Here is a 14,054-nt window from a genome sequence, read left to right as displayed (position 1 = left end):
AAAATCATTGCTTTCAGTGTATACTTCATATGAGCAAATTCCATTTTTGAAATGACATGTCTGTCAGGAAACTGGCATAGTTCCAAAAATGCTTTTGCTACAATTTTTTTTTTTTTTTTTTTTGACAATTACAATACTTTGGCCCCCTATAAATCACATACGATAAGGTAAAAAAAAAAAAAATGCAGTTCCGTTTTTATACAACTAAAAATATTAGATAATCTCTCAAAATATCACATTTTTGAATTTCCAGATAATACACAATTTGCATATAACCCCAACACTGGTATCCAGAAATAGTATAAGAATCGTAGCTCTAACAAATACTATGACATTATTAATAGCTTCCATTTTATCAACTATAAGCTAATTAACTTTTATTTCTATTTTAACAGTTCATTGATAGTTATAAACTTTAATTATTTAATTATAATTCAGTTTAATGGTTTTTAATTCAGTTAAAGTTAAGTTTATTACTTATTTATTTTTTATTTATCTTAGTTATAGTTAAGTGTTTTTTAAAGAAACTTTAATCACTTTGTAATAAATACAAAGAATTATCAATGTTTAGCAGGAAGCGTCTACACTTTTTCTTATGCATGCTAACGCTCTGATAAGACTTTATTCGATCAGTCATTGTTTAATGTCTCACTTCTCTGCTAATATCACTTCGCAATGTCTGTGTAACGACCGTTTCATCTTAGATTACAAATACCATAGTCTATTTTAAGGACTTCCGGTTCGACCATTGCATGCGCTTTGAAGATCAAGTGTCATCACCGCGGCTATATAAGAGTTTCTTGTTTCAAAAATATCGTTAAAAAATCTTATTTAGTAATAATTTAATTCTTCTTTCAGAGGAAATCATAGAGCTGATATATAAAGTATCCTATCTCTATGGAGGAAATCTTATATAAAATATGTATAAAAATCGTTTTCAAAAATACCGGAATATTAAAGAATATACGGATACAATTATAAGAATCTTGCCAAACGATTTCTCAAATGCTTAGAATATTCGAGTAAGTTCACAATAAATTTTTTGGCAGAACTTAATGAAATGCTTTGAATTTTTTGTATAAAATAAATTGAAAAATAGTTATAAAATAAAAATATATTTATAAAAATAATCTTGCCAAACGATTAATCTAATGCTTAAAGTATATGAGTATTTTCAGTATGAATTTTTTAAAAGAACTGTATAAAATACTTTGAATTTTTGCTTAAAATAAATTGAAAAAAAGTTATAAAACAAAACTATATCAGCTAAAAGCCAAAAGTATTTTAAAAATTGGAAGATATTTTTTTAGTTGTGTTTGTCACAGATAGACAGTTTCCAAAAATGTATTTTTCGACTTCTTTCGGGAAGGTATAAAATGTGGAGATTCGTCAAAATCTGGTGTTCGAATTTTTTGACGTTTATTGTACTTCCTCTATACTACGTATATGAGAAAGTACAATTCAATGTAAGTTCCCAAAATTATTTTATAATTTTATTAATTATTTCAAATTATTTCAATTATTTTATTCCAAATTTATTTCAATTTTATTCCAATTTCCAAAATTATTTCAATTATTTTATAAATGAAACTGTTTATAAGTAAGAAGGGTTTTTTTTATTATTATTATTTATTTATCTTAATAAGTTCCTTTTATTTCATTTTAGATATTTATCTTTTACTTAATTTCATTTATCTAAGTAAGCTTTTGAGTTATCGCTTTCACATGCTTGTGAATATTCAGATCGATAGATGGTCAACTCATTTATGGATTTCGTTCAAAATTTAGTAATCTGCATTTAATATAATAAAATTGCATACTAAATTCAGCTTTTCGCGTTTGGATGTTATCATATTCATTTGTGCTCAGTCAGGTTGACAGACAAACTTTCTGCGAATGGATTTTGTTTGAAAATTTCATAGAAATTTGTAGATTTGATGTTAAAATTGCATTTCAAATTTCATTCGTTAGTCTAAAAGCTCAGCAGACAAAAATATGTTTCTTTTTTAAGATTCCCTTTCGCTTTTTTTTTTTAATTAACTGCTTTTTAATTTGAGATATAAACCGCCAAATTTCATCAAATCATGGAATCCAATTTTTTTTCGTAATTTTAATATCTAACTTATTTAAATTAGTACTCGTCTATTTAAAACTTTTTTGCACAATTTGACGTTTATTTTTAATTTCTCGTATACGTAGTATAAAGAAAATATAGTAATTGTCGAAAAATTCAACCTCTAGATTTTGACGAATCTATACATTTTTAGATATCCCTCATTTTGAAAAACACATTTTTGGAAAGTGCCCGTCTGTCTGTGTGTGACAAAGATAACTCCAAAATGCTTTAAGCTAGACGGTTGAAATTTTGTATACGGTCTTTACACAGAATTTTCAAATTTCTATCATTTTTTGAGTCAAATCTGTTCAGAGGAAGTCCGTCTGTCTGGCTGTTCGAATATAAGTTAACTCGATGACTACAAAATATAGAGAAATAGATATGTAAAATTCGGCGCACATATTTAGCATTTAAAGTGTAAATACCTATCAAAGTTTGAACCAAAACCAACGATAAGTTGACTATCTGTCAGTCTGTTCTTTCAGAAATATAAGTCAAAAACGCAATAGCTTAAACATATCAAATTAGGTATGGGATTTTATGACTACAAATGCAGTTTTGTGTCAAATCTTAGTTCCTATCAATTGAGAAAAAAGTATTTAAAGCACAAATTTGGTTTCCGCATACTATTAACGCATACTAGGGATTAATCGCCAAAAAACTCGCCAAGGATGACACTACAAATTGAGCAAAAATGGTAAATTCACGCCAAAAGTTAATATTTCGTAACTATCGTACGCCAGTGTCATTCAAGGCGATCTCTGACATGACAAGTTTAATAGAAAGTATGCGAGAAAGTTTTAGGAAGACAACTTCCGCTAGTTTCTTATATATGGCAATATATAAGTTAAGTTCCAAACTGCTACAGATATGAAAGGCCTGTTATTTTCAATAACTTTCCATCTGTTCTATTATTATTACACCTATTCAAGCGATTAAATTTTGGATAAAACAATGAAAACGATTTGAATTTCATTACGATAATGAAATCTGGCGTTGAAAATTAGGCAATTTTTTTTTAAATGCCAAGATTCAGAAAACAAAAATTGCATTCCAATATTAAATTGGCATCAGGAAAAGGACATAGCTGTCCGTTCTTGTAGATTTTAAAAATGGTGTAAAAATCTATTTTGTGCAATAATATTTTGGGATCTTCTAGTGATACACTTCAAAATCTCACTTAATTTTTAAATTATTAAAATTTCAAGACAAGCCGTACATTTCCACCCTCCAAAGTATATTTATGCCAAATTTGATAGTTTTAAGTCCTGTAGGCCGCTAATACACGCACACATTCAGCTTTAGTATTGGTAGAGATACGAGAAAGTAACTGCTGATTATTTAATTGAAAATTATTTAGAAATTAATATGAGTCTTCAAACACATTCAAACGCATTGTGTTTGTTCACACAAATGAATTTCCATTATTCTGTATACATGCCCAGCACATGTTCTCTGGTTCTCACATTTTGACATCTGGACAAAAACATATGTTGGACATTTGATTCTCTTTATTCATTTCAATGAAAATGTTCTTTGATAATCAGCAACAGGTGTAAAACACGTTTGAGAAAGAGGCTTCCCAAAAATTGATATAACTTGCAATAAAACCAAAGAGGAACGAATACAGCAGTGATGTGAACACTTATAAATTAATCCATAGTATCATCTATGTACACTAACTTATCTTCGTTGGAATTGGTTTGCAGGAAATAGTGGCTCTAAAACATTTTAGTTGCATCTTATTGTTAAGATGCTTTTTAATTAACCCATTCACTGCAAGAGAAATTTACAGACCCTTAAATTTACAGCAATTTCCTATGAGATGTCTCGTAAATAACAGTGAATAGGTTAACCCTTTATAATTGTTCCTACAGAAAACTAAATTTTGATAGACATTTAACTAGTAAAATTTAAAAAGCCTTATGCTGCTCTGCTTAATATATCTCGAAAGTCTCTAGCCCATTATTTGAACTTTAATTTAAAGATGAAAATGGTTACGCTTCAAGTAATCTAATAACTTGCTTGTAAATCGAAATAAGTTCGTAAAAAATATAATAACAATTATATAATCAATAAGAATTCTTGTTTTGTATATTTTATTGATTACTAGCCGCCTTTGTGACAAGCCGGTTAGTCAATTTTAATGCTTGTTAAAATTTTAATAATTAAATATTTTATGTAATCCTTTAATAGTTTCTTCATTAAAATATTTTAAAACTTCAAATTTTGATAGTCGTAGAATTCACTCATAATGAAAAATGAAAAATTCTATGAAAAAATGAAATCAATCCAAATAAAAATTTGATAAATATTCGAACCTTTAGAATATTATTATTGTAAAATTATATTTTAGGCTTGATTTATTTGGCTTTTTATTTATTTATGAAATTTTAACTATAGTAACGATCGTTTGCAAACAAAAAGTATTTTGAAAATCGTCGCAACGCGAGTATGTCTAAACAATGGAATGGAAATGTATAAAACAGTGGAAAATATTGTAAAATAAACTTAAACCATTTTTAAAAATTGAATTTCGAATTTCATAAACCATTGAATTTCAATTGGATTGAATTGTAAAATGATACCAAAAAATGGGTTTTATGTATTAATATGTTGCGAAGTTATTGTGCTAAAACGCTAGTTCAATTGATTTTTATTTTTTGAAATTTATTAAAATTTCGGAATTTAAAGGATTAGTAAAGTAATTGTTTATATCAAGTTTTGATTTTAAGAAAAATTTTTAAGTGAATGAGATTATACGAATTGAGTAAGCTAAAGTTATTCTTACTGATGAAATTATTAAGAATCTTTCCAGAAAAAAATATCTTAGAAAAGGCTATTGCCATAATAATTAGATCCCAAATAAATTATCTTCCAAGTCGGCTTAATAAATTGTATAACGCTGTAAATATTTGTTGAATGACAAAATAAGATTTTTTCCAAGGTTTGCTGAAATTTGAAGCTTATACCAATAAGGAAAGGCCAAATGTGGAAACTTGAAATTTTCTTATTCCGGTTTGCATATTCTTTTAAATACAATCTTTTCCAAATTCTTAAACATTAAGGAAAACCCATAGCTATTGTCAGAAACACGATACATTTTGCTGAAGAGGAAATAGTTGCTCATTAAAGGAAATAGTTGCTCATTTTAAAATCTAGTATTTCGATTCACACGATTTTAGTATTTTTTTTTTTAAATACATTCTTAGAAATTCAGAATGTATTTAAAATACATTCTTAGAAAAATTCTTAGAAATTCAGAGAATACCATACAGTTACCAGAAACTCCAAATTATTCAGTTTGTTGATGTAATTTATGGAAATCGTCTGCTGGTAATTTTAAATCTTTTATTCCGAATCATACATGTTTAGAGAATGCAGTTCTAAGCAAAACTCTTAGAAATTGAGAAAAATCTAAAATTGTTGCGAAATTCTCCAAATTTTTCAGTTTGTTGTAATATAAAACAGGGAAAACATTTGCCACTATTTTTAAAATCTCTAATTCTTATTCACAAGATTTTAATAAATTCAGTTCTTTACAAAATTCGTAGAACTAAAGAAAATCTGTAGCTGTTGCCAGACACATCAAGCTATTCAATTTATTGTAGTTTCATTTATAAAAATCGTTTGCTGTAAATTTTACTTTATTTGAAAAGAATTCCACGAGTTTGGGTTAAGAGATTTCAAAATAAAATACAACTAATGTATTACGACAATTTTTTTGTTGAAACAAAAATTAAACCTATCAATTATCAGAATCTGTAGGCGGTCTATGTAAAGAAAAAGGGGAAAGCAAATTAGATTATCTAGTCCTATGGAAATTTGATATGTTCCCAGATAATACACTTAGGGGTAACTGATTATTGTGGAAGACAGTTGGCTCTGCATTTATTCTTGAGTTACCGATGGTGTGGGCAAGGAAGACAGAGTCATAATTATTCCATTCGAATGAATTAGCGCCCTCGGATTCTCTTTCATTCTTATTTGATATTCAAATAATCATTTTTATTAAAAAAATTATTATCTTCTGGAGATTTTGAATTTAAAGAAAGAATTTACTCTTCACTTGTAGATTTGTGAAGAGGTGGAAGAGTTTTAATTAAAAGATTTAATGAAAGCTAGGTAAAGTGGTCATCCCCAAACTTTCTCGTCTTCTTCCTAATAAAAATGCAACTCCCTCTTCCATGCAATTTTGAACTTTGGACAAAATCGTCAATATCAAGAGTGGTCACAGTTTTAGTTTAAAATTCCCACATATAAGCATTCTGGCATAGTAGTTTAGTGGTTAAAAACCGAGTATACATTTTTGATTTTCCGAACAGGTACAAATTTCTGAGTATCAGCATGTAGTTTATTAAATTATTTCCTAAAATAATTTTACCGATGCTTCACAATGGGAAGCTATTTTTAATTCCATAAAGTATTTCCCACGAAAGTTCACTTTAGAATCATGTTTATTTTTTAAAAATTGTTGATTTAGATTTGTTGTATTTATCATGTGTGCTAATTTTATTTATTTATTTTTATGTTTCGATTCTGCAATTAATGATCAATTGATACAACAATATCATATAGAGCCTCCAATTTATATAATATCTAAAAATTTTCCAATCAGAAAAATTTCTTTAAAAAGTTTTAAAAACGCGATTTTTTTAGGGTATTATAAGGTAAAAATTTAATTATTTCCTGAAATTTTGTTTTATACTTTTCAATCCTTAATTTAAATATTTTATATCTTGAAATAATTTTTTTATATATTTCATTAGCCCACGCTCAATATCAACATTTAATTAAATTGATCAATTAACTGATAATTGGATCCTCAAATATTGAAGTACTGTATTTTCATCGAGAATAAATTTGAAATCTTTAATACATCAGAGAGTGAATCTATGATAAAATAACTGGAGAAAAAAAATCTATGATAAAATAACTGGTTTCAATATTATGAAAGCATTCCAATATACTTTCACTGATTCTACAATGAAATTATTAAGGTAATGTAATTTTAAATAAACTGAAATTAAATTTTATAAAGAATTTTTAGACTCTAATCTTGGAAAATGAGTGATTCTAACCCTTGATTTTTTTTTAAAGTAATTTGTAAAACAGAAGAAAGAAGAGGGGGAAAAAAACAAACCCTTGAGAGTTAGCCTTTGTGGAAGATTAACGTCCTTTAATTAAAGATGCCATAACTGCCGCGCATTAATTCAGACAATTAAATGTTAATTAAACAAAACATGAAAAAAGTGAGCAGGAAATAGTTTATCTTATTCTGATTTAAATAATCAATGACTCATTTTAATAAAATGAACACGAAGAATAATGAAAAAGATATGTTGCTAACCCTTTCTAGTCCAGCAATATTTTGATTCCACTTTCTTAATTATCATTTCCTTTTTTCATAAAATTCTATACAAATTAATTCCAGAAATATAGTAACAAATCAAAATTGTTCAACTGTCTTTATTGAGAAATTAAGGAAAATATTCTAACAGACTTTGCATTTTGGATTGAAATGGCAAATAAGTAGTCGCATAGTTTTATTAAAAATGACTTATGCACTATATATTTTGTATCCGCAGAAATTGTATCCAATTTCTCTTCCATTTTGAATATCTTAAATACTTTGCAATTTGGTATTTACTTTGGTATTTTTGATTGGTTTTTCTGAATAATTATTTAGTTAATACAAAACAGTTGAATAGAATCCTATCGTTGCCATTATCGATGCTTAGTGTTCGATTTTAAAAGAGAAAACCTGGTCAAATAGCAATACAGGATTGAGTAGTGAAATCGTTGAAAAGTTCAGAATTTGCGAAACGTGAAGTAACCCTGCCTTTAGTAGAAAAGCTACCTTAGTTACAGTGGCACTGAAAGTGAGGGGGGCAGAAAGCAAGTGGGGGCAATTGTTCCCTCTGACCAGGCGCTTCCAAGGTCACCATCTCGAGTATCTCGACCATTTCCTCACACCCATTCATCTTGTGCTAAAGAAAACATTTTCAGAAAAATCTACCCTCTTCCTGTACTCCATTTTCCGGTCAGGGCAATATTTGTAAACGGCAATACATAAATATCAGAGTAAAATATCTGAAAAGGAAGATGACGTCATTTCCATTCATGATCGACTGTACGTAGCCGATTGGTTCATTAGAATATCGTCAAGTTTTTAAAAGTCAGTTTGAACGAACCTAGTAATTTCGTCCGAAGTCCAGGGCGAATTATTAAATTGATAAAATAGATAATTTCCTATAAAATCCAAACGCTCCATTTTTTTTTTTTTTTTGCGATATTTATTTTGAAAGTTGTTTAATTTTGTGTTTCTATTTAATTTTGAATGTCATGGCTAAATTACTAATAAGTGCTCTATTAATAACTATGGAACATTATTCTAGCGGTCTTCCTATTTAATTACCATTTACAAATTGTAGATTATTATATTATTTTACAATTTAAAAAAACGTTAGGTGCTTTAAAATTAATTTTAAAAAAATTACCTATCTTATTATTAAATATTTTTTTCAAATTGTGCTAAAAAAATTTCATTAGATTTTTTTTTTTTTTTTTTTTTTTTTTTTACCATTTTATGTAAATTTACTTTTAAATTTCAGGTGTGCATTTCTTTTATCCGCAATTTACTGGAACTAACTTTTTAAAAATTGATCTGCAATCAAATATTTTGTTACTTCACTTCATCGGAATTTGTTGCTTGCTTATATATTTACATAATCCTTATAACTACACAATGATTTATATATGATTAAATTAAAATCGATAACAAAATATTTAATTTTGAAAATCTAGACAGGGAAAAGAACACTGAGATTTTCATTATCTAAAATCTTTCTAAAAAGTTTGAACTATCTGCAGATGATGTTGCACAACATTCTCCCGAATTCCACACCATACTAACGAGAGGATATTTGACACTGAAAGATGCAGAAAACACAATAGCCAGGAATCTTTTGGTGAGGACACAGGGTCGGCCTTACTTAAAAATTAGAACGTAATTAAAATAAATAGCTTCTACTTTTTAGTACACTAATAAAAGTAAAAATCACTTGCATTAATTTTTTTAGGTTCATTTATAACTGCTTTTCTTCCATTTTGAAACTTCTTGAGAGGCATGCCTCACGTATACAATTTGAAATTAATAATTAAAATAAGGTATACTAATTTTATAAATTAAGGTAAGGTAATTTTATAAATTAAGGCATACTAATTGTATAAAATTATTTCAATAATTAGTTAATATTATTATGATTCTAGTTTGGTGTAAAGTAAACATTTATATAGCAGTAAATAATTTTTTATCTCTCAACATGTAACTATCTTCGTCTTACTAAATTTTCATTAAATATTGCATAACTAAGCTTATCATATATAATTACAAACGTCAGACATTGCTTTGGATTTTGTATTTATTACAATTCGAATTTTATTTCATTTTGAAAAGCTATGCAGGGATTAAGAATGGACATATCTTCAGTGGATATAATGATTGGATATTTATATGAAATTTGAACTCTGCATATGTAAGTGCAGATAGTAGTAGTTGTTTTTTATAATAAGAAATATAGTTTATCTTGACATAACAGCGGGATTTTCTTTAAAAAGTACTGGAATAAAAAAAAAAATACCCAACCAAATTGTCAAATAAATGAAGCATACAACTATCTAAGAACTCTCCAATTTTGAGGGGCAAGATTTTTTTTTTTTACAGTGTTATCAGAATTATTTAATTAAACGCTGTCATTTCTGCAAAGGCTACGAGTTGAAACCCTCCAAATTTAATTTGAAATGAAGTATAATTTGAAATACAAATCATTATTCTGTGTGTTTTTATGTTTTCAAATTTGCGGGCAGGTTTTTTTTTTTTTTTTTTTCTTTGTGTGTGTGTGTGTGTGTGTGTGTGTAAGGATTTATTCATTTATCAACAGTCCTTGGAAATTTTGTATTTTGGGGTATTTAAATTATAAAGCTAAAGAAACCTCTGTCATTTTTTTTTTCGTTGAAAATTACTTTTAATTAAAAAAAAATCAAAATACTGAAATCAGCTTTCTTGTTGATGTTGATTCCATAATTGTTTTATTTTTTCAATTAGTCAATACTTGTTACTTAAAAACTGCTTGTATACAGATTAAATTAAAACCAATAAAAATATATGGCTGTAGAATTTAGGAAGTGAAAAAGCGTAGTCAAACTTTACAATCCCTAAAGAAGTCTTTTGAAGTTTAATCCAGTCCTTAGCATATACATAGCATATCAGTAAAGAATAGTAATTTTCTTATTTCTGTTATGAAATAAACCCCATATGTCAAATTCTGTCACTCCAAGAAAGATGCTATTATGTCCTGTAACTAACATATGTCTCCCTTTCTTCCATCTATTGTATTAGTATATCAAATCCTGCCTTATCTCTATCGGTTTTACAATACACTAGAAATCCTCCTTGAAGAACAGTGCCAATTCGGGTAATCAATCTCAACCTCTCTCTTTTGAAAAGGTTTTATTGTCACATACAAGAAGCCCCCGCCTGAGAAGCAGAGCCATTAGTTCCTCAGGTACCTCATTGGCAGGTACCTTCCAATCCCCTTTTAGCTTAAAGCATAACGCGATTTTTACTCAGTCTGTTCTGTTCCATCCTGCCAGAAGTTGTGTAGTGTTGTCTGTCCATATTGTAGGCAAACTTGTTGGTTAGTGTAGGATCGTTCATCAGTAATTGCTCATCTTGTCTTCAGCAAGCAACGTCGTATATTAGCTTAATCTTTTAGAGTGTGACTAACTTAATATAAATTCCAATGGAAAAGCAGGTAAGCGCTTTGGTTCATAACTATTTTTATTTATTAATTTAGAATTGCTTAAGTTCTTTTCTTGTGGATTTTCATTAGTTGTGAAAGTTAGGTAAATTCTCCCTCTTACAGATGATGGTCGATAGTTATTTCACTTTTAGTTTAACTTAGGATCAAATAGCTTCAAAATTTCTGCTTAATGTTTATTATTTTATTTTTGCTTTTACCAGATTTGCAATAATTCGAATCCTTTCAAAGTTATTTGACAGCTTTCTGTCATCGAGGCTTGTTCTGTTGTGGTATCTTTATTTTATTTCAAATCATAATATGCTTAATCTGAATTCACCCGTTGAATTAAAGTATTTAAATAATGTCAAATTTTCAGTTGGAACATTTTTTTTTCTGAGAAATTGCTTATAAAAGTTAGAAATGAAGTTATCTTTGATTGTAATTTTATGTTTAAAATAATATTAACTTTATGTTTGTATGCACCTCATATGATAGGCATAAGTCTTTTTTTTTTTTTTTTTGACCTCAAATCTGATACGATATTTTTTTATTTTTTTCAATTAGAAATTACGTGAATTCTTAGCTGATTAGACTTTAAAAGTGTGCTAATTTTTTCAATACATATTTTAATGTCTTCTGCTTTTTTTGTATTATTATAATTATAAATGTTCTTGTTGTTTTGGACTACGATTTGGAAATTTTTTTTAAAGTATATCCTGGTTTATGTATTGTTGAGAAAGAAAACTTAAGTCAGAAATTACTACTCAAAATCCTGCTGTGGTTAGCATGGATATATAATTCCCTGATCTTGAAATCTATTTTTCGTTCCCTTCTTGGTATTTTTTTTGTTGTTAATTCCTAGCTTTCGAAATATAATAAAATACAAAAATATTATCCTCCCCCCAGCCCCAAAGACAAGCGCCAGGAGAGGATCTGTATCCTATTTGCTATATCATTAAAATCGCCATTTTGCAAACTAGATTTAATCATCTGCGAAGTATCTAAAAAAGTGAATTCTGTAAAAGAAGTAATTTAAGACGCCAATTCTTTCGAAGTTTAAACAGATTTAACCAGCAATTATTTATTTGATTATTTAGTTACAGTTCAGTTTAGTTATTAATTATTTAGTTACAGTTAATGCTTTATCATAACAAACATACGTGTAAGTAGTGAATGTATTCTTTATAAAGAAATGCTGAGTTATAAAAAAAAATGGCTACTGATAAACTGATGTATAATTTTATGTGATAGGGAATTCATACAGACTACAATAATGATGATCGATTTCAGCGGTATTATATTATGGAAGAAAGGCAACTTGATGTCCAGTTAGTAAGCTGTAGCATTTCGATATATATTCAGGTAAAACTTCCCTTTTGAATAAATTATCAGTAAATTATTTCACATTCCTTTCCAAATTTGAAAGGAGAAAAATCCAATGAAGTTTGTTTTTGTAAAGCTGAATTGTTATCTAGGTAAATGGAATTAATTGTTTGTATTGATTACAGCAATGAATATTTCAAGCAAAACTTTATAATATTTTTATAAGTAATCAATAATTAAATAGTAGCTATCCCGTTAAATAAAAAAAATCATTAAAATAATTAAACAAATTAAATTAAAATAATTCAAAATTTATTGTTTTTGTTTTAAATAAAGAATGAAGAATCGTCTGAAAAATAAAGAACGATACTTTTAATAAATTATTTCATTACGTCATTTTTAACTGTAATGCTGACAGTTACCGTTATCATAACTGTTAAATGATCACGAGAGTCACAAAAGTAACTGCGCATGCCATCCAACCGAAAGTTGTCTGTGCCCGAAGTGTGACGTCACATCGCTCTTCGTACCACAAAATGCCCTGTCAATCCATAAGTTTGTATTATACACTCACATAAGCCTGAATTGATCATATAAGTTTTCCTTGTAATGTAAAGATTGCAAGTGTTAAAGGGTTTAATATCCTTGCTTCATATCAATTTTTGGTGAACCCTCAAAAAAAGATTTGCTAAATTTTACAAATTTCGTTATTCGATTTCTAATGACTCATTTTCATACAAACACAATGTATTTTTTTTTTTTTTTGAGCTAGGAGTGATGTGAGACTAGTGGAATAAGAATTCTGTTCCTTGAATATATCTATCTCATCAAGTCAAATGTATCCAATCAATCTTAAATAATTGTTCATGTTTGTCGTTATCAATCTTATCATCAGTTTGTGAACAATTTTCTCCCCCCTCCCCCTTCTCCCACCATCTGTATTGACATACTAGTATTTTGAAATGCAGCATTTCCCCTAAGCCTGTGGTTTGGAGGAATAGTATTTCCAGAAAAGTGGTCTGAAAGAGGGGAAAGGGGGATGTAAAAATCGTCGAATTGATACCACCATGCTTTCAAGCAGAGCGCAGCAGGTGGTTTGTTTCAATGGATGTGAGTGGACACTTTCACCGTCATTTTCCCCCTCTTTCACGTCCTTGAGAAAGCATGTTTGAATTATAAGATCGAGATGCATGTAATTTCGGCAGAGAATTAAACAAATTTTATATTCTAAAGAATTCCAAATTAAATTTATAAACGATGTATTGATGTTTCTGTATTTATAAAAATAAGTGTTTGCGTATGTGAGAATCAACTGCAGCTGTAGCGGATTGGCAACAAAAGAATTGAAGAACTCTTTTTAATTCATTTACAGTTTGACTATATAATTCTTATTTTCCAATTTTTTATTGTTAACTGTATTCATTATTTCTACTGAAGCATCAGATTGATTGTAACTGCGATGTAGAATGTTTTTCACTTTCTGCCTCTTCGTTTGGATTTGATTCTGATTTTCTGTGGCGTTCTTATACCCTCGATGTTCTTAGGAGTTGATTAAAATAAATATTTTTGTAGTTAAAACGAGGGAGACGTAATTTTCTTAAACAAGTTAATTCTTCATTGTGAACTACATTATAAGAAGCTTTAATATAGATATGCATTTAATATTTAATATAGAGAACATAAATACCAAACTCCATACAGCTATTAAAATCACTTACAGCTATGGAATTTAATATACAGATAGTCGTAACAATGACTCAATACAATTCGAAGCTTTAATTTTAAGATTTAATATACCCAATTTATATTTA

The 14,054-nt window shown here is 28.1% G+C and overlaps 1 protein-coding gene across 13 annotated transcripts in view; it reads left to right on the top strand.

Moving 5' to 3' along the window:
- LOC129969449 (la-related protein 4B-like) overlaps positions 1-14,054 on the top strand; it is a 218,286-nt gene that overhangs the window by 155,586 nt on the left and 48,646 nt on the right. The window contains exon 2 of one of the 13 annotated variants that reach the window (XM_056084107.1): positions 12,172-12,282. The exons of the other annotated variants lie outside the window; for them this stretch is intronic. Within the exon in view, the coding sequence (XP_055940082.1) occupies positions 12,223-12,282 (60 nt within the window). The 5' untranslated portion in view covers positions 12,172-12,222. The remainder of the gene's footprint in view (positions 1-12,171; positions 12,283-14,054) is intronic. 13 annotated transcript variants of the gene reach the window in all.

Source organism: Argiope bruennichi, chromosome 1 (genome assembly GCF_947563725.1).
Source record: "Argiope bruennichi chromosome 1, qqArgBrue1.1, whole genome shotgun sequence".
In the NCBI taxonomy this organism is placed as follows: Eukaryota; Metazoa; Arthropoda; class Arachnida; order Araneae; family Araneidae; genus Argiope; species Argiope bruennichi.
Note: the sequence above shows the minus strand (reverse complement) of the source record. Positions and strands in the feature narration are given on the sequence as shown.